The sequence below is a fragment of the Haliaeetus albicilla genome, chromosome 7 (assembly GCF_947461875.1).
Source record: "Haliaeetus albicilla chromosome 7, bHalAlb1.1, whole genome shotgun sequence".
NCBI classification, from domain to species: Eukaryota; Metazoa; Chordata; class Aves; order Accipitriformes; family Accipitridae; genus Haliaeetus; species Haliaeetus albicilla.
This window is the reverse complement of record NC_091489.1, coordinates 15875697-15900067: the sequence shown is the minus strand read 5'-3', so window position 1 is coordinate 15900067 and position 24371 is coordinate 15875697. Positions and strand designations below refer to the sequence as shown.

The 24371-nt window shown below is 41.2% G+C and overlaps 1 protein-coding gene across 5 annotated transcripts in view; it reads left to right on the top strand.

Moving 5' to 3' along the window:
* IPCEF1 (interaction protein for cytohesin exchange factors 1) overlaps nucleotides 1-24371 on the top strand; it is an 88174-nt gene that overhangs the window by 47045 nt on the left and 16758 nt on the right. For all 5 annotated transcript variants that reach the window (XM_069787056.1, XM_069787055.1, XM_069787058.1 and 2 more), the window contains 5 exons: nucleotides 7232-7305; nucleotides 8978-9049; nucleotides 12583-12644; nucleotides 16945-17033; nucleotides 22466-22832. In XM_069787056.1, coding sequence (XP_069643157.1) covers nucleotides 7232-7305; nucleotides 8978-9049; nucleotides 12583-12644; nucleotides 16945-17033; nucleotides 22466-22832 — 664 coding nt within the window. The remainder of the gene's footprint in view (nucleotides 1-7231; nucleotides 7306-8977; nucleotides 9050-12582; nucleotides 12645-16944; nucleotides 17034-22465; nucleotides 22833-24371) is intronic.

Sequence of the window (24371 nt, the reverse complement as noted above, 5' to 3'; positions counted from 1 at the left end):
GTATTTCACATTCTCCCTTCAGTTGTGAGTACAGTGCTCAGGTTTTTTTTAACAGAATAAAAACTTTGACTGACCTTTAAAGATGGTATTAGCTATTCTTTTTGGGCGGAAAAGTGACAACTCTGCGGGTCTTGGGCTGTTGTTTTTTGTGGTGTTGTAGTAGTCTGAGTTAGCTTCCTTTCAAGACAGTCAAATTACATGCATGAGAGAAAGAGAAAAGAGAAAGAAAAGAAATAGGAAAAGTAGAAGAAAAGAAAAAGAAGCTTTGTTCTCCCAATGCTTACAATATCTCTGCTGGAAAGGTATGGCCTGGCAATATACTCATCAGCATCATATACTCATACACTGCAAACCCTTATTAGTATTGGCTGTTCTAAATCACTGCTTGCAGTTGTACTTCTGGCCATAGTGTTAAGAAAGGTGAGCTGGCTGGCTGATGTGCCTTTTAGACAGGGGAAGTGTCAGAAAGGAATTAGTCTGAGGAGTAATCAAGCTGGAAGGAAAGAAAACAAGGCAAGACTAGGCAAAGTTTGCCTTCCAGGTGGTGGGGAGAGGTGCAAAGTCCTCTATTCTCTTTAGTTTTTGTGGCCTGGCTAAATTGCACTCTCGGGATCCAGAGAAGCCATGGTCATTCTGATCCCAGTGCTCCTAGACAGCATTCGTCCTTTGGGTGAACTCACCCTTTTAGTCCATGCCTGCTTTCTGGCTGTCACTGACTGCCCCAGAATGAACAAGGCTGAAGAACGGGTGGCAGTCTTATTCCAATTTATTTCATATACTCTAAAGAGCTCATAAGGCTTCAAAATACTGTTGGCTTATGTCAGCCCTGACTTCTCACCTATCGCAGTTCCTCTTGTAAACATGCTAGCTGGTAGCACCTTTTTGCTTTCAACTTGTGCTGACACTTGCACACTGTTTTACGTTAAAACCCGAGGTTTCTTTGGACAACTTAAAGTGCAGCCTCTGCATAACTGTAGATTCAGGCAATGTTTGCAGAGTGGCAGTAACTATTGGGCATGGGAAGGAGAGGAGGTGTCCTTTGCTAAGATCTGCTTACTTAAATTGATGAGACCAGAGCCATGCTCAGAGTCATATCTGGGATGAATAAGACCCCTTGTATTTTCACAGATATTTTCACCTCTAGATTGATGAAGCAGAAGTAGCAGTGACATTCACTTGCTTGCTTGATATTTCTTTTTACTAACTGGCCTGGCTTTAATACTGCCTGCTCTTCCACTGCCTTCAGTGGAGTTAATCCTTGGTCCCAATGGGGCATCCATGATGACAATCTTAAGTTCATAGTTGTGTTGAAACAGGAGGATTCCTATTCCTCATGTGCCTGAGGCTTCACATGAAGGGCCCTCTTATAGGGACTGAAGTGAAAGCTGGTGGTGGAGGAGCAGGGCTGGTGTTGAAGGAACTGGGATACACTGGCTGCCTGTAGCTCTGCCTGACCAGTTTTGTTCTTGTGAGAAACGAGTGTGTTTTTTTCCCGACTGTGTGGAAACCTCAGTCAACCAGACACTGGCAACTGTAGCATAGCAACAGGGTGCTGGACCTTTTTTTCTAGTGGAGATGGAGAAAATAGGGAGTGGGTGGAATTTGTACAGGAACGTGCTTTGCCCTGGGTTTGGGTAGGTAGCCTCAGCTCACATCATGTTCTTGGTGAAGTCTGTCTTCAGGCCCCTCCGAAGCTCTGGATGTTTCTGTCGGTCTGATTTAATTTGACTTCAAGCCACTCTGGTTCTGGGTCTTTCACATGAGGCAGATTGGGGGAGGCGGTATAGGACACTTGTGGTGACATTTGCAGATGGTACTTCTTTCAATTTAACATAAATTCATTGTGAAAGCCATAGCCTAAAAGAGAAAAGAATAATAAAATGCTGAGGAGGGTCAGTAATAGCAGATCAGACACCCCAAGAGTCAAGCTTTTCTTTCGCTGAAAGCAAACCAGAGCACACAGCCAAATCCAAATTAGCTTTTGACCGGCTAGCTGAGGTACTGCGAGTGGTGAAGTTAAGGCCCCGGTGGTCTCGGCAGGATTGAGTAGAGTGCCCTGAAACCTCTCCCTGCATATGCTTGCTCTTTCTATAAAACATGGATACGACACGAGACAGGTAAACTTTTGTTTGCAGCATGGATGTGCCCTCAGTCTGGGGAGGGGAAGCTGTTTGGACTAGGAAGAAACACGCAAGGGTTGGTTTTGCAATGGAAACACAGAAAATGTCAGAAAATAGTTCTGAGCAGTCAGACTTTCTGGGTGCATTCAGGAACACAAGGCTCCCTGGAGAACTGCTCTTCATTAACATTTGGTTCCCTCTTTCAAGTACCGCTCTCTGTAGGCAGCTGCCTTGAAGACAAGTGTTTAAAGAGGACAGCGTGCGATCCTGCCTTCCCCTTTAGCAGTTCTAGTTCTCATACCGAAACCCTGGAGGGAATCGGCACTCCTGCATAGGAAGAGGGGTGGCAGGGGAAGATTGTCATGTGTAATCCCAGGCTTCTGGCTTTTTGCGCTTGTTGTGACTCTGTTGGATAGTGTTGGCTGGAAAGGGACAGAGGACTAAACACCTCTGTCTTGTGGGCCTTTAGGATAGCTTGGCTGGTTTTCCAAGCAGAGTTGAAATACAGTTTTGCAGGATGTGTCAACGATGGTTGTCATGGGGATTCAGCTGAAAAGAAATATAAATATAAAATCAAAGAGTTGCAGGCTGTGATCTACTGTCACTATTTATCTTTGGTTTTTTTCCCCGTTCGCTGCATTTAAATTGGTCCTCACTCCAACAGCTTTGCCAGGAGCTGTATAATTACAGTCTTTAAAAACAGAAACCTTTCACCTTTGAGTTATAGGAGCTGCTTACGTGAATGATAAAAAGTCATTGATGTCGGCTGATTGTGCTGAGGGCTTTGGGGACCTCTGGTCCAATATCTTACACAAATTATTCACAGTTCTATAGGTTGCCTCACTGGTGTACTTGGCAGAGAGAAAAAAGGCTAAAAAGGCTTGAGGACTGAACTGCTCCTCCAACATCCACAGGGTCTTCTGGGGGCAGCACTGAAACACTCTGAAGCCATGAGGAGTACCCTGAATTGCAGATTGGAGCTCTTCCACAATAACTAGATATTTTCACTTTACAGCACTATTTTTTAAAATCTTTCTGCACCATCACATTCACTTCAAATATTGAAAAAGGTCTGTTAAATGGTTTACTAAATCTCCTAAAGCCACAACATTTAGACAATGTATTGAGGCAAGCTAAAAAGGACATTAGCCTCTTTCATTGGATTTGTGCATTATGTTTCATAAATATGTTTGAAATTTTTTTTGAGTGAAAAGCTTTTTCTGTGAAAAAGTGGTTACTTTCTTTTTCCCTCAAGCATTTGCAGAGACTGTTGTTATTATTGAAATTATTTTCCTACAAGTGGGTATAGCAAAAAAGTGCAGATTTATACGTTAGGCTATCCTGCATGAAAACCACAAGAGATGATAACAGCTTATTCTTTTAAACATCCTGATTAATTAGGAAACAGGTCAAGGTTCTTTTAATCTGAATTTTTTAGGTCTATTTTACAGCATTGCAATAAAATCTGAAGGAAGTTTGAGTGAAATGTGTGAGTTAAATAATAGCTTGCTTAAAGTCATGTTAAAGATAACGTTTCAGAGAAAAGAAAACATTTAGGACTTCTATATGCTTTTAATGTTTTAAAATACCATTTTTATTCCAAGAATGACCAAAAAGATGACTTCCACATGTTCTGTTCCTAGTGTTTATTTGGAATTCTATTTGCTGACTGTAATAATGCTCATAAGGTTTTACTGTTATTATTTGGTTTCCTTTTTTTTTCCTTCCTTTTTTCTGATAATTATGGAACTACAGACCCATTAACCCCCTGTTTTCCATTATATAGATGACACATCCGAAATGTGTACCAGTAGCACATTTAAAAAAAAAAAAATTTGCACAATTATCTTCCTGCCTCATACATAAAATGAAACATTAAACTTTTCTTATAAATGAACAAATGTGAAATCACTGACAGAATTAATATAAAACCTGAATGCATTGAACATAAACTTTTATCAACTGGAACATGTCAAATACTGCATAAGAAGTCTGGAGATTTCTCTGTTGTAAAACTGGTAAATGTAAATTGCTGAAATCAAAGCCTACAGACCTATTTTTGTTAGCGATTTAGAGAGTACTCCTCTAATATAGATACTCATCGGATATGTCAGTGGTTCAAGTCCAAGTTCCATCTCCACATGGGTGGGAGCACCCCAGGTGAGTGTCCCCACACTGACTTACAGGGTCCTGATAATTCACTAGTCCAATACAAAATCCAGATGCTCAAATATTTGTATACATTGACAGTAGAGACAGTGACTTATCTAATGGCATTTTGTGGACTTAGTCTCTTCATGAGTGCTTGTGCAGCACCTGAAGCAATTTATAGGATGCATCCTAGACCAATGGCTACTGCACCAGTAGATAAAACTGGCTGAGCTGTGATTGCGTTTGTAACATGTACAGCCAACTGGCCCCAGACCCTAGTCATCCACTCACCCACCTGATGGCTTACCTAGCTTAAGCCATGGATTAATTGGTGTGTGGGTGAGAAGGTACCTGGGTATACTCCTTCACATGGAGTCTTCTGGATCTCTTTTTTTTTTTAAACTGGGTTTACTGATTCATACTGTAGAGAAACAACTGGCTTTGTATACATTTCTCATCCAGCAATGTGTGTAGTAATGGCTTTGATACCTCATGAACAGCTTTTTTGAAGTTGGTTTCTGGTGGTCTTAGACTGGTCTTGGGAACCAAACAGGAATTTCTGTGTTCTCGCTGCACCTGGTCTAGTAAATGACCACTCTTTTTGGTACAGAAATGCAGGATGGTACGTTCTCTATCTTTAGTACAATGCAGCCCATGAACAGAGCTCCTCCTTTACTCACCCCTACTCGTTCACTCATCCCTGTATACTTGATGTGCTATGGATCTGGGACAGAATTACTAGTTTAAGGTCTAATTAATTGAAATACACATTTTAAAAAAAAAAAACTTAAAATAAAATTTGCCACTTTTTTTTTCTTTAGTTAATTTTATTTTATCTCAATGAGTTTAGTCTCACTAAATTCCAACCTGTGAAATGGAAACAAAAGCTCCACAAGCCAGGCTCTAAACAAGTTTGATAGATACAAATATAATCAGAGAAAGTTAAAACCCACAATAGCCAATAAGTACTTTTTGGTACAAATGAAGCCACATTGCAAAATCAAAGTTTTTTCAGCCCAGATACTGATAAACATAATTGTTTCTTCTGTACTGAAAGAGAACAACAAAACCCCCCCTTCCACTGCTGCAATTTTTTTTTTTTTTTTTTTTTCCCTGGAGCAAGTAAAACCATTTACTGGTGAAGATGCAAAATATAAAGCTGTCATATGAATATTTAATACATGTAAACTGCAGGAATGATGGTTATGCCATGATTTATTGTATACCAAAGAACAGATATGCATAGGTGCAGGGAAGCCACCCACTGAAATATCCATTCTGTATCCATATTTCAGTTCTTGGAGATTTGTTCTTCTAGGCATTAAAGCTCAAAGACTTGTCTCGATGAACATCTTTTTATAGTCTCTTCATATTCTTGCATAATGTGACTTGAGATACTGTCAGTCATCTTCATTTATCCTGTCTTTGTAATTGCTGTGTATATTTTACCTGCTTTAACTCAGTGTACATTTTCAGAATTTTAATGTGCCCAGGGATAAGGGCTGGGAGCAGCAAAAAAGCAGTTCTGGAATGAATGCTTTCTGTATTTTGGAAAGTACCTTTTTTCCCTGACATTATGTGCTGCAGACTTTTGTCTACATCATTGCTCCTCTTAGGAGGAGTCCTAGTCTTACTGCGGCTGGTCGTGTGAGCGTAGATAGATTTAGTAAAGGAAGATGTTCTTGCCATTTGCAGCTGAAACAGGGATTTGAGGCTACCTGGTAAATTCAGTTTTGCTGGAGCCACTCTGACACAGAGTCCAGCTGACCTGGAACCGAGATGCCAATGCTCAGTAAAGCCTCTCTTGTCTGGAAAGGGGTGACTGCATATAAACAGTGTACTGTCAATGTCTGCCTAGCTTTTGCTAGCTCCTGTACAATGCCTGTAGATTTCTGGGGGGAGTGATAGCTGGGTGGCCAAAGCCATCTGAGGCTGGTTTGCAGTGCTCAGCAGTGGAGCTCAGCCGCGTGGGACCATCCCCTTGCACTGTTTCACCTCCTGGCATGGGAGCAGCCTGTATTGCCTCTGCCTTGCACACGTACAGGCGTATATAGATGACCCTACGAAACAGTCCATGTTACAGTTACCTGGGCGAGAAACTCCTCCATCTCTACCTAGGATCATTTTGGGTCAATTTTGAATTCCCATCACTATAGACATGTATTTTTCAAATATACATAGACCATTATATGTGGTGCTGTCACCCATCTGTGTAACATGCATGCATGCTGCATTATGGAACAAACGCTCCTTTGAGATTGTATGTAACATCCAGATAGGAACAGATGATATAACCCTTATTCGTCCTCTCTTATGTCATCTGCCTCTTTTGAGAGGCTTCTGTTCTTAGAGCTGAGGTTCAGTAGTTTCATTTTCTGTGGTTTATGCACAAAGTATGGCTGGTGTCTTTGTCGAAAGAAGTTGCGTGATCACTGATACCTGCAAAGGAACTGGGTTCCTCCACCTTCCCACTGCTTTTAGTCCTGGTTTGATCAAAACCTAAATTTTGCCCTGGACAATTTGAGACTCTGGACTAGACTTATGACTTATTCATGAATCTTAGATAAGGGTGCTCTGATACAACCACTTCTAGGTGAGGAGGAAAGAGAATCTACCTCAGCACTTGTAGCAGTTGAGGATCCTTTCTCTTTCAGGCACTTTGATATTTGGAAGCGTACAACAAACACGATGCTCACACTGCCACTTGCACAGGCAAGAGTGGTGGCTTTCTAGCATCCAGGACTTGCACAAATAGTAGCTGGTATAGGAATATTCCTTGTTCCCAAATATCAGCCAAAACATCAAGTGTTAATCTGTCCCCATGGTGATAAGCATATATTTTCACAGCATAAAAAGCTGTCAAAACCAAGCACTTGCATGTTAAATATTGTTGAGCATTGGAGTCTGCTAACTTACCAATTGGTTGATGTGGTGATATTTAATATTTTTTTTTATTGCAGGCTGAAAAGGCAGAAGGATTTATCAGACTTCCAGACTTCAGTGTGGACCGAGCAATTGAATGCAAAAAAAAGCAGTAAGTTTATCTCTTGCCCCGTTTTGCATGATTTTTACAACATTGCAAGGAATTGAATCTCCATAGAGTCTGACAACGAAGCTGTGGGGAGCTCTTCTGTGTTGTATAAATAATGAGATATTAATTGAGCTACTGAAAGAAAACCATATTGCAAAAATATTTTTGAAAATTCTCTGCCAGATGTGCTCTGCTAAAACTACAAATAAAAAAGCAGATTAGTATGCCAAATGCTTTTTTTTTTTTTCCTCCTTTCTCTTTGTTCACTGATCATGAGTAAGTTGTAGTCTATCTCAGATACCTTCTCTTAGGTAGGGAGGTCAACAATGGTTCAAGTAATGCTTCTTCCCTCAAAGTTGGGACTACTCTTTAGGCTGCTGTGGTGCATCTGACCTTGGGCTGTACTTGAAGCATCTGGTTGTGCAGGGAATAAAAACTTTGTTTAGCAGGATACACCTTTCAAAATATTCTCTCCAAACTCGATGTGCAGCATTGTCTTCCAGCTGCTTCTGAACACACTTCAAAGGTTTGGATGGGTGTTGCTGGTATTCAAAGTTATAAAGCTCAGCATGGTTTTTATTCTGTCCCTCAAGAGAAAGCCTTCGTTCTTCTGTTTGGGTCTCACACTGAGATTAGCTGTAGGTGTTCTTGTGATTAATTGTGGGCTTGACTCCTCCAAAGAAAGGAGACAGCTATTTTGAATATGGGGAGCTCAATTTTGTTTTCTCAGAGGAAAGGTTGAGTCACATAGTACAGGACCATGAGAAAATGTTGCCTTTCACTTCTTCAGCTGTTGGCTGTCAGTGACTAGGAGGGAAACATGCTCATCACTTATTTAGGATCAGGTGCGTTAAGAGAAATGTGAGGAGCGACCAGCGCTGCTGGCGCCCAGTCAAACAGCGTGTGCTTCCATAGGACAGTCACCTAATGAAGAACAAGAGGGGAGCCACACAGTCTTAGGACCAGAGACTATGTTTTAGGAAAAAAAGACTCTGAAAAGTCTTACTGGTGGATATTCAACTAAAGCATAGTTTGGGGCTGAGACCAACAGGTTAACTACTGGAGGTAGGTAGGGGACTACCTCCATTTTTTTTTTTTTGTTTTTTTTTTTGTTTTAAACCTGCCACCTAGTTGCCTCTTTGGTGCTTCCTAAAACTTGTCTTGGAAAAGACAGTGAAAAGGCAGTTCCTATTCACCTGCTGCATGCCGTTGTGATTTTATTGTATCACACATCCCTTCTCTCAACCATCAGTTTTCTACGCTGTGGGATCTTAGCCTGATTAAGCACCCATGGAAGCTGTTTCATACCTTGTGTCACCCCTGGTGCTTTCTCCGAACCTTTTTCAGGTTTACTTTGCTTTTCAGAGCTGGGAGAAACAAAACTGCACACAGTATTCAAGATGTGGGCACGCAACAGAATTATGTAATGGAATAGTGAAAGTCTCTCTTTTATTTTTTATTCCTTCCTTTTTAGTTCCTGTGGTTTATATCTTCTGAATAATGTGTGGCCTAGGAAATGAGCTAAAAATAGACTAGAGTTCTAAGGATGGATACGCTGATCCAGATTAATATAGTGGAGTGAATAAATATTTAAAATAATTAATTCAGGTATTATTTTTTCTTTCTTATGTAAACTAGTTTTCTTCATATCTCTCCTATTTTTCTTTTCTTAAAGTGCTATTAAGATCAGCCACCCACAGATCAAGACATTTTATTTTGCGGCAGAAAATGTTCTGGAAATGAACACGTAAGTAGGAGCGACTGGCCATGTGTCGTGGTTTAACCCCAGCCAGCAACTAAGCACCACGCAGCCGCTCACTCGCCCCCCCCACCCAGTGCGATGGGGGAGAAATCAGGAAGAAGAAGTGGGTTGAGATAAAAATGGTTTAATAGAACAGAAAAGAAGAAACTAATAATGATAACACTAATAAAATGACAATAGTAATAATAAAAGGATTGGAATATACAAGTGACACACAACGCAATTGCTCACCACCTGCCAATTGATGCCCCGTTAGTCCCTGAGCAGCGATCCCCCGCCCCCACTCCCCCCAGTTCCTATACTAGATGTGACGTCCCATGGTATGGAATACCCCTTTGGCCAGTTTGGGTCAGGTGCCCTGGCTGTGTCCTGTCCCAGCTTCTTGTGCCCCTCCAGCTTTCTCGCTGGCTGGGCATGAGAAGCTGAAAAATCCTTGACTTTAGACTAAACATTACTTAGCAACAACTGAAAACATCAGTGTTGTCAACATTCTTCTCATACTGAACTCAAAAACACAGCACCCTACCAGCTACTAGGAAGACAATTAACTCTATCCCAGCTGAAACCAGGACACCATGTTTCATCCTGTCTTACGCCTGAGAACATCCTTTGAAAGTTCATTCTCTCACTGTCAAGCGTTTGTTGACAAAGTTATTCGGGGTATTACTGAGTCTGTTCTGTTTCCTAGTCACTTTGTAGAAAGAAACTACTACTATTTGTTCACTAATGACAGTTGAAATCAGAATCGCATTATTAGCCTGATTTTGATATTAATCTTCCTGACATTTGCTGGTATAAATCCCTTTCCGTTAGAGGTTCAAAGATTTGATAGTGAGTTCATCACCTTGGGACAAGTGAGGGAAGAAAGGAAAGAGAGGGAAAAGCTTAATATAGTTTTGTCCCAGAAGTGATCTAGGACTAGAATTTAATAGCGTCTGCTTTCAGAGTAGCATATCAGTTAACAAGGAGGGTTAAAGGGATAGAAAAGGCTGTTTCTTTAATGTAAATAAGCAATTACTTCAGCACCAAAATATGTTGCAGTTAAATGGTCCTCATGACAGATCAGAAGTTTTCTTTCTACAAATGTCCATAAGAACAACAATTCATTCATGCAATTTTTAATGCAAGAAGTAAAAATGGATATGAATAGTGGCAGTTGAGAAACCCCTGAGCTATCAGAAATAGGTATTATTTGCTATTGGTCCAATTTTGGCTGATTTAGATACATCTCATATCTTCTTTGTCCGTTCAACTTCGGATTGCAGTCTGTTCACAATGCTATTGCATTACATGGCAAAATACTGGGTGCAAAGCGGTACAATTTAAATGGCAAGAGAGCTCCTATGACAGTCAGGTCAAGATTTTAATCATGGCTCTGCTGGTGATCTTTGTGAGATTCTTCACAGGGCATGGACTGTTCTCTCCCCCTAGAAACGGGAGACCTCATACATATTTACCACTATAGAAAAAGATAGAGGTTGAGAGAATGTGTGTGACCTTCTGAAAGGGCTATAGATACAGAAATGTATGATACTACAGTAGTGTATATATATATTCATAAATCTATACTGTATAGACACAGGCAAGTAAGTATAGATGGAAAGAATGTGTTGCCCTTTGCAACTTGGAGCAGAACAGGGCATACTGGTGGGGAGATAACCATCCGTTCCTGTATCTCTGCGTTTCCTTCCAGAGCTCCTCAGTGGAGTGAGAAGTTCGTGAGGCAGATGGGCTGAGGATGACTGAGAATGAGGGACTGCTGTACAGGAATGTTTCTGTAGAGAGAGTAATCCTGGTTGAGGGAAGAATGTGGGGGAAAGGAAAATTAGAGCTGATGGAGAATGTTAGTGAGTGCTAGCAGCCAGTTTGGACCCCAGCTGGAAATTCTCAGTGTCCTAATGACACTTTTGAAATGTTTAGTCTCATGTGAGTAAATGATTGAAATCTATGCAGGTGTCCCAGCTCTTATGCCCCCAGAATGATTTTCTTCAAACTCCACTTCTTGAGTAAATTTTATTTTGGCTTAAAGCTAGGTAGCCTAGCGTTAGAGCAGTTTGCGCTACACTGCACTAATACTAATTCCTCACTGTTGTAACTGATGATATTTTCCTTGGCAAAGTATAAAATACATGCATTTAATACATAAAGTACACGCATACTCACGCATATGTCAAAACAGACTGAAAGACATCTGCTCTCTTGGCTCCAGTCCTGCAAATACACATGCATGTGAGTGGTTCCACTGAACTCACCAGGGCATTCGCGTGTGTCAAGTTACTGGTGTGCATAAATGCTTGACAGATCATGACCTTTTGTAACAATTCATGCATATATATCTATTAAATCAACAGTGGATTTATTAATACAGTCATTTGCTTCATTAATTTAGCATGTATTTGCTATTGTCATGCACACATGAAAAGTAAATGTGTGCTGGCTAGCTGCGTGCATTTACCTGGCCAGTTGCATGCAGTTACTAGCAGTCTGTCTGACCTTGTGGTTAATGAAGTCCTGGATTTTTTTAGCAAACCTTTTCTTTTGTTAAGATTCTTTTATTTAAAAAATCATTCTCTTATGATTAGCTGTTAGAAGAAAGTCAATAATTCACTCTTACAGAAATGACACTTTGTTTTCTTGAATTATGTGGCTCTGTTGTTCAAACTGCAGTCTAAAAATCCAGTTACTTTGACACTGATCTTACTAGCAAATTTCCCATTGCTTCAGTAGAATCAAGATCAGACACAATGTTTTTTTCAGAGTTATGAATCTTAATTCCTGCCCTTCATGCATTCCCTATTTAGGTGTTGACTTTTAATCTGCAAGGCTTGAACTTTTTTAGTTGTTAGTTTCTTAAAGCCTGGATAGATCTGAATGACCTACAGGCAAACACAATATGCAAAAAGCATATCTAGGGATTGTTTCTAGCACTAGAAAAATGCAGCCACCTAGGAAAAGAAATGAACACCCCCCCCCCCCCAACTGTTAATAGCTTAAAGCAACACAGGAAGTGAGACTTACTAAAAACAGAAGTACATAGGGAATTGAAGAAAGCAGTATATAGTGGTCAGAAAGTCTGGTTTTAAATGGCTTAGATTCTTAGACTGTGCTGCAATAGCTTTGGTCAGGGCAGCTGACATCATCTTCTATGGCTCCTATGCCTTTTGCTTCACCTCAGGGGAAAGATGACACCTCAACAGCAGGACTAAGCTACTGACATTGTGTTATAGCACACATACTTTTCCTTTAGCTTCCACAAATGCAACTCCTTGGTCATCAGTAATGCTTTTTTCAGGATCAGGGAAAGATGATGTTCCAGGCAGCTAGTCCTGCTCACCACAGGGAGTATTAGTATTCAGGTAACTGGTGCCTTTCTAGAAGATGATCTAAGAAATAGAAAGAAACTTGGACATTTAGTCTTCAGGTTAATGAAAATGTAGAATACATCTGAAAGAGGCAAAACTCTGTCAGAACAGCATGCAAGTATTCCTAACTCTATATTCCTTCTGTTTCAAACACAGGTGGCTAAGTAAGCTGGGGATGGCTGTAGACCCTCAGGCACCCAATGGGAAGAATGAGGAAGGTATGCTCCTAACGATGGTTTCAGCATGTAACTACATCAGGTTCTTCACAGGTTTTGCTTGGCCAAATTTTTGTCAGCTCTTTTCTTTTAAACTGTCAGCTTGGGTCCTTCTACTGACTGAGCTCAGAGAAACCACACTGACACAGCACAGAGTAATCACAGAAAAAGAATGGTGAGAAACAGTGCTACTGAGAGACACTCAGTGATCTTGCGAGAGGTGTGTAACTACTTTCTGGCAGTTTGCTGGCTTGCTAAGCCTACCAAGTGAAACAGCTGTGCTACTCTGGGTTTTGAGCTGGTAAGGTATATTACAGGAGTTGTGCTATGGCCTGGGAGCTCGCTAGCTTGGGAATATCTTGTGCAATATAGACCCTTCCCTACTGTCTCTTTTGTTCCTGTGGATTTCAACAGCAGCAATGTTGGGGGGCTTGGTAGTGGTGTACTGAAGCCTACAATTTTCTTCAGAGCCAAGCCCAAGAGTTTTAAAAGTTCCCTAGCAATTTATTTATTGTCTTAATTTGCACACTGACCTAATAGATCGTTTTGGTGGTAGGATACCTGCACTTGAATCACAAATCTGGGCAGGGGACAAAGCAACTGACCTGTCGGAGTGCTTGGAAAAGTTGCTGGTGAGGACACATGTGCTGGGAGCTGTTTTAGAATGAGAAGTGCTGTGGGTAGTATTATGTTAGCAAACCAGGAGATGGACTCTGACCTGGTGTGCTGGTTGACAGCCGGCTGAATATGAGCCAGCAGTGTTCCCAGGTGGCCAAGAAGGCCAATGGCATCCTGGGCTGTATCAGAAATAGTGTGGCCAGCAGGAGCAGGGAGGTGATTGTTCCCCTGTACTGGGCACTGGTGAGGCTGCACCTCGAGTCCTGTGTTCAGTTTTGGGCCCCTCACTACAGGAAAGACATTGAGGTGCTGGAGCGTGTCCAGAGAAGGGCAACCAAGTTGGTGAGGGGTCTGGAGCACAAGTCTTGTGAGGAGCAGCTGAGGGAGCTGGGGCTGTTTAGCCTGGGGAAAAGGAGGCTGAGGGGAGACCTTATGGCTCTCTACAACTGCCTGAAAGGGGGTTGTAGTGAGGTGGGTGCTGGTGTCTTCTGTCAGGTGGCTGGAGATAGGACAAGAGGAAATGGCCTCAAGTTGAGGCAAGGGAGGTTTAGGTTAGCTATTAGGAAAAATCTTTTTACTGAGAGGGTTGTCAGACATTGGAATGTGCTGCCCAGGGAAGTGGTTGAGTCACCATCCCTGGAGGTATTCAAAAAGCGAGTGGACAGGGTACTTCAGGACATGGTTTAGTGGGCATGGATGATGGTTGGACTCAATGATCTTGAAGGTCTTTTCCAACCTAAATGATTCTATGATTCTGAGGAGTATGTATCTTCTGGGCTTTTGACCCTCCATTTTTAGAGTATTGGTACCCAGTACCTTTTTTAGAACTGCTCAGGTTGTGAAGGAGCTGTCATTATGAAGAAGAAACGGGTATTTGTAGTAGTATGAACACTTAGGTGATGCAGCCTGTTTTGTCTAATCTAATTGAAATGCTCCTCTCTGCATCCCTTCTGCTGCTTCCCAGAATAAGGTTGTGGTTTATATCCAGGCTTTGGACATGTAATTCCATTATTGATTAGTTGGATCTGGTTCTGTTTATACTCTGGCTCCATTTATACTCTGCCATTAAAAATAGCTTTGGGGCTGGTAAACATAGATACCACTGAATTCTGGAGATTCAGCAGGTCCCATAGATTTCTTTGGTTTTGGTTCATGGTTCCTCTTTATTTCTTGTCAGGAAACTTGTTAATTCCCATATCTCCAAATTCTTCCAAAATGCCTGTGTCCTTTTGGAACCCAGTTTTGCATCAAACCAGTCTGAGATAATCAGGATAGAATGCTATATTGAGTATTAGGCTGTGTAGCAAGAACTGCATGGTAGTTGTACTTGGGGAGGAAGTGTCCAAACGTTGTCCATGTTTTCACAAAGGAGGAGTTTGATGGAAGATAAGGATGGTCAAAATTCTATATAGGAAAACATTTTTTTTTTTAAAGCCTCAAAAAATGTAATATTGGTTGTGTTGGCTGAGTCAAGAATTATAAAACAATTTGAAATGAGTCAGTCCACTAATCTTAATTAAAAAAAAATTGACAGAAAGGTACAAAATAATCCACTCAATAACCTCTGCAGCAGGTTATCTAATTTCCCTGCAATAAACATAACATTGCCAAGATTTCGTCAGCTTTTAAAACTGGTGGCCCATTTTCCCTTCAGAAAAAGCACTCTGATTCTGGTGTCAAACACCACCTCGTCTTTCCATGTGTGTTTTGTCACAGGTGTCCCAGCAGCTGCTGTGAGTGTGGGTTCAGCACCCCACTGACATGCCTGAGTGGATGTGGCCTTGCAGAGGCATTGCTATGTTTCAGAAAAATGCTTTCATTACCCACAGTCACTTCTGTTCCTGCTGACCTCGTTCTCCACTCTGTATCACACACCATAACTCTTCAGGAGGGTCTTGGTTCTTGTTATGGCAGTTCTTGTGTATTGATGTACTTTCTATGCATTTTAACCTCACCCCAGCAACCCTGTTTGCCTATTTAGAGTATCAGAAACAGCTGTCGATTCTTTTTCAATTCTTCTGTGTGCCTAAAAGGGGACCTGTAGAAACAATAAGCTCTTTACTAAGATTTATTCAAGAATGCATTAACAGAGCCTTAGAATTTGAGGTAGGACTTACTGCAGCCAGTCTCAGTCCTTTATACTAAGATGTGCCAGCACATATTTCCAGTAACAGAATAGCAGCTATGCTATTAAAAACCCTATAATTCTGCAAACAGTATGGGGAGAAAAGTAATGTCTTTAAGTTTCACTCTGTTAACATCTTAGAAACCTCTTTATTGTGTATAAAATTTTTCTCTTAAAACTTTGTTGCTGTCACACTGCGTTTATTATAAACCCCCAAATGACATGCACAAAAAGACAGCGTGCGGGTTTTAATTTAGTTAAAAGATGAGACAATCACAGGTGATTTCCCAGAGACACACTGCTTTCTAGAGGTGTGAACTCTTGAAGTCCAGCTCTTACAAAATGCTCCCTGAATATAAACAGCCCTCGCCCACTTGGGGAGAGAGCTGGAGGGTTGCTTCCCCTGGAGAGACCCAGCTGCTCTTGGGCAGCACAAGCAGAGCAGAGTGCTGGCTCCCGTGGAGACCTCGGGGGCAGCGGCTGCTCTTGTGACACTTGGCACTCGCTCACGTTGTCCTCATTAAGCTCCGACTATGTCTTTGCAACCTTTCTTGTGCCCAGCTCAGTTGGGTGGGGGTGAGCGCTGTCACCCTTCACACGTGATGGGTGCAGGGCAGGACGCAAGCACTTGCTCTTATAAAGGTTGGATGTGAAAGGCTGATGCGGGCTGGGAGATTTAGCAGTGGGAAGTGACCTTGCTCAGTGGTTATGGCTAGGCCCTGGGAATAGGAACCAGCAACTTATTACCTCCTCTTTTCTGTGTTTTATTTTATCAATGATTATCACTTCATTTAATCCACTTTTAAAAAGCTTCTGAGAAAATGGTTTCACCAGCTACAAATGTAGTTGAAAGAAATAAGATCAGGACTGCCTCTCTGCCACATGTCAAGAGATACCGAGGCTCTATGAGTTTGCTTTTTATTTAAAAAAAAAAAAAAGATGAGTGGGGTGTATAGTCCTAGAGTACTGTGCTTACTTTTAGTACTAGCTTTGCGCATGTACTGCCATGCCGCGTGGCGTGCCTATGTGAGTTACCATGTGGTGATGGAAGGCTCCCATGAGGCTGCTTTGTGGTTTCCAAAGCACCATGCAAGAAATCTGTTTTCTCCAAAATTGCAGCCAAAACACCAATGCCTGTTGCTAGCTCCAAGAAAACTTACTGATTACAGAGATTAAGGGACAGCATCTACTACTTGCAACAGGTCTCCCTTAACTTACGTGACAAATGATGCAGCCTTTCTTTTAAGGCTGCAAAGGGAGGTAAAAAAAATCCCACCCCAAACGTATTTGTGACGTTATCTGGAGCAGCGCCACCTGGTGTTTCCTGCCATAGCAAATTAGCAAATTTTTTTACTTATATAAAAGAAAAATATTGCCATGAAATAGTGTAGCATTACCACAAATGGGTTAATTTTCACTGTAGGAGACACTGACTTGTTACAGCTTGGTCCTCAGCACAGAACAACCTGCTTGGTGATCTTTCGTTACCACAGTGTTGCGAGGAATAAATGAGTGTTGCTCTAACACTTTGTTTTTGCTCATTTTCCATGTCTGCCTCAGAATGCTACAGCGAAAGTGAACATGATGATCCAGAAATAACAGACACACCACCTCCCCCCTACACAGTCCAGCCACCACCTCCTCCTTCGGTAAGTGTTGCAGTAATTAGCTTGTTTCTTGTTGCTAGCCAATTGGAACAAAATTTTCTTGAGGTGGTGGACCTTTGAGGAATAACCTGTAACAGTGGCTAGAAATGTTTACCCTGTGTAAACATGGCCGGTAAAATGAGGATGCACTGACTGCCCCTGCCTGGTGGCGGAGCACCCAGTTATTGCAGCCTGCCCTGCTGGGAGCCCCGCACTGTAAAAGAACAGCTCCTTCAGATGGAGGCATATTTATCTTGCTGGAGAAAGGAAGGTGTCACTCTACCTCATATACACGCTGTGTCTTTTCTTTACAAGGTTTTTAACACACTGCCATAACCTAGTTTTTCATACTTTTTTTTTTTTTTAATCCGTCCCAAATCTTCTTTCTTTTTGTGACCCCAGTAGCGTAGCATCATCCAACAGATTTGTATTTATGTATTTGAGTGAGCTGTTCTTAAGAATGCTGAATTTGAAGCGGCTTTTGAGGCAGTGAAGTGAAGGGAAAGAGGCTTCTTCTTATAGTGATAAAATTGGTTCTTTTCCTCTACCTCTGAAAAATAGACTATAAAAAAAGAAAATAGGCATCCTCCCAAAATCTATGCTATTTTTCTCTCTTGCTGTAGCATATTTGCCCAGAATATTCCTTGCTGCCTCGCTTCATTTCATAAATTAGAATAAGCACTATGCATCCTCATGTGTCTAATCAAATTGACTTGCCTAATTATTAGCCACTTATCTCCCTATTAATCTTGTTTCTGTATTGTTTTTCCCAGTGATCTCATCTCCCCTTACATGTGCTTTAAGATATGAAGTTTACTTAATTCTGTGGTTAGAAATGAGTAATCTGGTTTGAGATGGTAATGCAGCTGAAATAAGGAATCCTGAGTTCAAGCCTTTCCCATCTGAAAGTTAACATCGAGGGGTATGCAGTAATATACTTGGTACTTAATCATCTCATCGCACCTCATGGAAGGGAAGTGTCTGCTGCCTCCTTGGTGTGGTACAGGTTCCTGTATGGCACGTCGAAATGACATCCAGTAGCTAGGGTGGGCGCAGAGGCAGTGAAGCAGGGACAAATTTGAAATATACAGATGAGCTGGAGAAGCTTGTGTGGTCACAGGCAATAATAAAAGGAGATGTCATGCACAGGGTTGCCTGTGTGGCAATCTCTAATTAGCTCACATAAAGCTGGGAGCGTATGCCACGCTGTCACCCACTTGCCCCTTTCTGTTTCAGTCAGGTAAGTCAGTCTTCATTTACTCTCCTGAAACAGTTGTGTAATGCTAATCACCATAAAACAATCCACCTGGCACTCGGGGGGGGGGGGTGTTCACCGCTGTGTAAAACGTGATTCCTTATTGCCTGTATTAACTGTAAGTTAAATGTGGCAGAGTGGCTATAAATATCAGAGAAAATAGGAACCTTGACAATACATCTCCAAGAGTTATTCTGGGCCGAGGGCTGATAATGAAGCATCTTGAATTTTACATCTCAGTGGCTTGCCTTTAAGAGGCTGTAGATGTCTTTTCCATCTGCTCACCTCTGAGTGAATGCCTGCATTTTTCCAGATGATGAGTTTTAAACAGGTGCTGTTTTTTAGCTTTCTGTTTTTCTGGCTTCCTGCTGCTTGTCAATCTGTTGCTGCAGAGGCGATCTCTGGTTGTCTCCTTCCCATACGCTCTTCTTGAGTGCTGACTTCCACGTTTTAGCAGGGGACACGTGGGAGGCAGGCAATGGTGCAGGTGCCGAGGTGTCCTGCTTCCTCAGCCTTTCCCTTAAAGGTTATCTTTCCTCCAGCCTTTACCTCTCAGCTGATTTCCCTTCTCCTTATCCCCAGCTTAAAATCCCTTCCCCCATGGACAAAGATTAGTGTCTCCTGAGCAAATTTGTCGTCTTTTCACTCCAGAATTGGACACTGGAATAAGCTCCAGCTACCACGGGTCTGCCCTATGCGCAGCTTGCTTATGTGGTAGATAGGAACAGTTAGGTACCAATGCAGCTGTGATTGACTGCAAGTCAGAGCCTCCTTTTAAACACCTGACTTAATGCCCTTTTCCCTTCTGGACAAGTACTGGAGCAAGAAAACCACTGGAAGGATTGGGAAAGCCAGCTTCTACTGGAAAGTCAATTCTAGGAGTGGAGCTCTTGGTTGTCTCAGGGAAGGCTGGTTAAACATTGCTTGGTGCCTGTTTATTTGATGTGGAGTTTTTGAACCAAGCCATGAGGTCCCAAATGTGTGATGAATTTGGGTTGATACTCTGTGGGTACACCACTTTTGGAAGGCCTGCTTGAATCTTTTCAGATTGCTACTGGAAGAGACACTCACCCTGGAAACCCAGCCCAGCATTAAGAATGCTGCAGGCATTGACTAGGGTTCATTTCTTTTTATTATTTTTATCTTCTTTAAAAGTTGTACTTCTTCCTCCCGAGTGCCAAAGAGATTTTGCAAAATAGGAATTAGGAGCTATGGACATTTTGGAAAATCAAACCAATGTTGTCTTAAGCAGAAAGGTCTCCAAATTTCTCGAGATCAACTCCAGTCTGAAAACTATTAGTCTGGAAACTAGTAGCCAGCCAGGTGCAGGCTCTTGTTACGTGTCAGAGCAGCAAACATTTTGCTGTACTTCTAGCACAAAGTTTTCACTTGCTGTTCTGTTCTCTGCTGACCCAAGCCATTTTGAAACTTGACAAAATAAAAAAGTAGTGATCATGAGCTTTCTATGTTTATGCATGCTTTGGGTACTGTGGAAGAAAAAAAGCAAGTGAAGAACAAGTAAATTTTAACATCTGTAGGACAAAAGTTAAACTGACCATCTGTATTAATTTCTCCACATGTGAATGGATTTATAGTTCAAAAACCAGCAGCTATGTTGAGACAATACATTGCAGCAGTCCCAAAAGAGCAGTTGAGGTGTTTCGTGGTGATAATTTTTCTCTAAAAAATGCCTAGAGACTCATTGATCTCCAGTGGAATCCTTATGATCTGCTGGCTCGAGCATCTGCTTTTTAAAATGTCCCCAAATGGAGACTTATAATTATATGGATGATTGCAAAACTTCCAAAGGAATGACTCGAGGAAGTTAGGTAAACATTTGTCATGCCAAAGAAAAAAACCACCATAACACATACGTAGAGAAAAAGAAACATATTCTGGCAGTCATCTGTATTCTCACCCACAATTTTTTATTTAACACACAATTAAAATGAAAATAAAGATATATTCCACTCAGTGAGGCACAGTTTTTATTTCACTTTCTTTTGCATGGACGCATGCCAGAGAAATAGAGGTGAGATCTAACATCTTTCTTTCCTGTCTTAGAACAACTGAAATTAGACCATCCACACCATGTGAGCGAGAGCTTTTACTGTCCAGTTGTTCTGCTTGGCTGTACAAATGCTTCAACAACAAATGCTTCAATTTGTCTTTGCGATAGGAACTCTTAGATAAAATGCTTCAGGTCACCTGTATTCCCAAGGGTGTTTTTATCACTCGTACATGTAGTTTATGACAACATCTTATCCTTTGCTTTAGGATGCATTTGTGAAGGTTTCCTTTTTAAAAACAAAAATCCTCCTGAAACACAATGTTGTACTTTGCGTAATAGGAATATAAATGAAGCCTTGTCCCACAGTGTTTGGGACAGTCTTGGAGGAATGGCTTTGAAAATTTACAAAAGTGAAGAAAGTGCTACAAACAAATGGTGACCCACAATGTGATATTGGTCTTTCTCATCTTCTGAATTTATTTGTAGCTACATGGTACAGCTAGATTAGAAGCACAGGAAGGCAAATTACTTCGCTTTTTTTAATGTAAAAAGGAAGTAGTATACATTACAGCAACACTGAATTGCAGAGATTCATGTATCGTAATCCAAAATATTGTCACTCTTGGTTTGCTTTTATAAATACATCTTATTTCTAGTTTACCAGGTTATAAATAAGTATTCCAGGCTAGTCTCTTTATTGTGTTTGCAGCTTGTCCGGGTTTCCCTAGCAACACTTTCTCAGCAATTTTCAATACTTCCAGTCTATTTATCATCTGTTTTAATCCTTACACAGATCTATTCTACATATGTATTGAGAACAAAAACTTGCCAGAATTGTGGTCCATCAAGTCTGGTATTCTGATTCTGGCATTGGCCAGTAGCAGATGATTTGTAGGAGGAGTAAATTTCTGCAGTAGCAGATACGAGAAATCTGGCTTTTGTATCGTGATGATCTCGTCACGGTTTCTAATAGTTTCTAAGAACTTCACTATAAGGCTTTGTCTCCCCTTGTCTTCCATTACTTTATTACTGTCAATTAATCCTCCTCTAGGTATTTGTATGTATATTTGTGTATGTATTACTTGTGTATTTGACTCTCTTGGCTCATCTTTTCAGTGGTGTTTGGTGGCTAAGAAGCAGACTAGTGCTAATTCTTCTTGTGTGAGTTGCTTTTGGTGACCAGATAATAGTACAGCTCAATCAATGTAAACACCTACTGTAGACAAAGAGCTGGGCACCTATTTGCTTGTCTGGGAAGCTAAATACTTTTCAAAACTGTTCTTTCTCTCATCCTTTCTTTCCAAGGAATTGTGCATCTATCATACCCTCTCTCATTCGACTCCTAGTTCCTAATGATGACTGTTAGAAGTTCCTGAGACCTCTCTGGTTGTATGCGCTCTTGTCGAGGCAGGGTGACAAGTACAGTATGGAGGCCCTCTAGGATGTCTTAATGATTTCTGATGTGTTTCTAGTGAAGTTTGGGTCCCTTTCTAGATTCATAGGCTGAAGGATGAATCTTAGCAGGTGAATGAGCAACACAAATCTTATACCATTCCCCTTTTCTTGCCCTCTGCCCTATGACTGCTTTTTCATTCCATTAACTTGCCATCGTATTACCTATCAGCCTTCTTGTCTTGGTGAATGACTAATTCCTTGAACGGACCAGGTAAAATGCTTTTGTGTGCTGAGAAGGTCAAGGTACTTCAGTGCTTGAGCCCATTTCTCTCTATCTGTGGTTATGGCATTGGTGTATTTATTGAATGCTTCAAGACAACTTCATGTTCAATGGCTAATTCAGAGTTTGTCTTCTGCACTCTTAGTTAGACTAATGAAGTGAAGACAAAATAAAGAGTGAACATGAGTGTGAGACCTAGCATGGAAGGCTACATTCAACACAATATTTTTCCTTGGTCTTTCGTTTCTAGGCATTGTCAGGTTTTTATGGTTTACCTCTGGCTTCCTTGTGGCTTAGTTTCTGAAGTTACTGCTCTGTAGGAGATTGGCTGCCATACCTCAAGCTTGTTTGGATGGATAAGTAATCAGATTACATCAATTTTTGGTCAGTTAGTGTTTCAGCTGCATATCTATAACATGTAGAACCTAGGAACAGGAATAAATTGGAAATATTTTTTCTCCCCCCCCGCCCCCAATTTGTTTTCTGGAAAGCAGGATCAGCAGAAGTCTTCTTTCACCTCGACTCTGTCAAGTGAAGCATCTTGTTCTCTCTCCTCTCCTGAAAGCACTTTCAACTCCCAAGAGTCATCTTCTTCCTTGACATCCAAAGTGGTTTATTCCGAGAGGCAGTCCTGGCTTGACCTAGTTAACAGCTCTGCCACAGAAGAGGGTGATCAGCCATTAACTTTCTGCGTACAGATTCACTCTGATGAGCCACCAGAAGTAGACTGTGGAGATGCGGCAGAAAGCCAGGAGGGCCAGCTTTCCAGACCCAGTGGTGGATCCCAAAACTCTTTTTTAGGTCCGGATACACATTGTCTAGCTGTGCCAGATGCAACAGGACAGAGATCACTAGCCAAAGGTGAGCTCATGAGAGGAGATTTTTGTCTGCAGAGCCATACAATGTGGGACTTCAGGGGTTTTCCTCAACTTCCTTTCCACTTCCCTCCTTTATGTTCTCCACTGAAGAGTTTTCCAGTGGCACACCATTTATAACGAACGTTTGGCTTATTGCACATTAAATATATAACCTAGTATCTAATTGGTAAGTATCTTTACAGCTTTTCTCAAATTTTACCTATATGTTAAGATCATGGCCCCTGTATAAAATCTTAATATAGACATATTTTTATTAGATTTCTTTATTTCAGTGCAGCTGTCTTTTATTAGGATTGAATGCAAATTTTAAAAAAGTGTGTGACAGAACTGGCACCCTAAGCAAAATGGCTTATGTAGGAAGTAGTTAACATGGGGTGGGGTTAGGTCAGTCCAATTTTAAAAATAAAAGCAGTTGCATTTAGTTCCAGTACATATTCCCTATTTGTTTCATTGAGCTTCATTGTAATCAAGGGAAAACTGCAATCCTGAATCAGAAAGTCCATTAAGACTGGATTTTGCTTAAGCAAATATGAATCTGCATAAGTATCCTCCTACTGAAATGTACTGCTAAATTAAAAAGGTGGCATAGTTCCAGAATGCGGTCATTGTTACTGTTAATAACTCTCCTGCCATAGCGAGGCAATGTGTCTTGCCTTTTGAGCAAAGCTGCTTCTTCCTGCATCAAAAGCAGCTGAGAAGTGTAAGAGGCATTTCTGGCCTCTGAATATGCTGAAATGAGAAGATACTCAGCATCCTGCCTAAAGAGCTAATACATAAGGAAGCAAAAATGTTCTTGTGCATCAGCTCTACCCATGATTCCAAATCCTTGTAAAGATTTGAAGTGAGTACTTTGTTGCTGAAAGATCAGTGTTGCCTCAGTACAATGCAAAACAGAGGTGCATCCAAAAGCTTAGGCTGAAGGTAATGCAAAGATGGAAAGAAACAGCACTGGACTCATTGGGAACTTAGGGTATTTCTCTGTAGGTGAACTTGGCACTGATGGAAAAATGATAGTATAAGGCACATCAGTTACATTGTCAGTCTCCCAATTGTTTTACAAATATCAACAGTTAGCACCCCTTTAGTTTGTCATGTTTTTCTAATTTTACAAAAGAAAAAAAAGAAATTGAGCGAAGTCCAGATTTTAGCAAAAGTGAAAATTAATTCAGCGTCTTTTGCACTTAGCTTCATTATCCATCTTCTAGGCTGCTCTGCTAGAGACTTCTGTAGCAATGAAGATTAGTAAGAATTAAAAGCGAGAGCGAGCATATGTACTAATTCTATGTGGCGGAAAAGAGTGGATGTTTTGAGAGAGTTACTGTGGAATCTAATTCCCATAATCTCTGGCTCTGCAAGTAGTGAAGAGGCTGAGGCTGGCAGAAATGGCGTCCCTAATGAGAATGTCACAAAGATGTAGTAAAGGCATTGCCTTCTGTAATTTCACCTTCTGGGTTAAATTTGACTAAGTAATGCCTTTGGGAAACATTATTAGGTACATTCATGTGAATTGTTGGAGTATAGG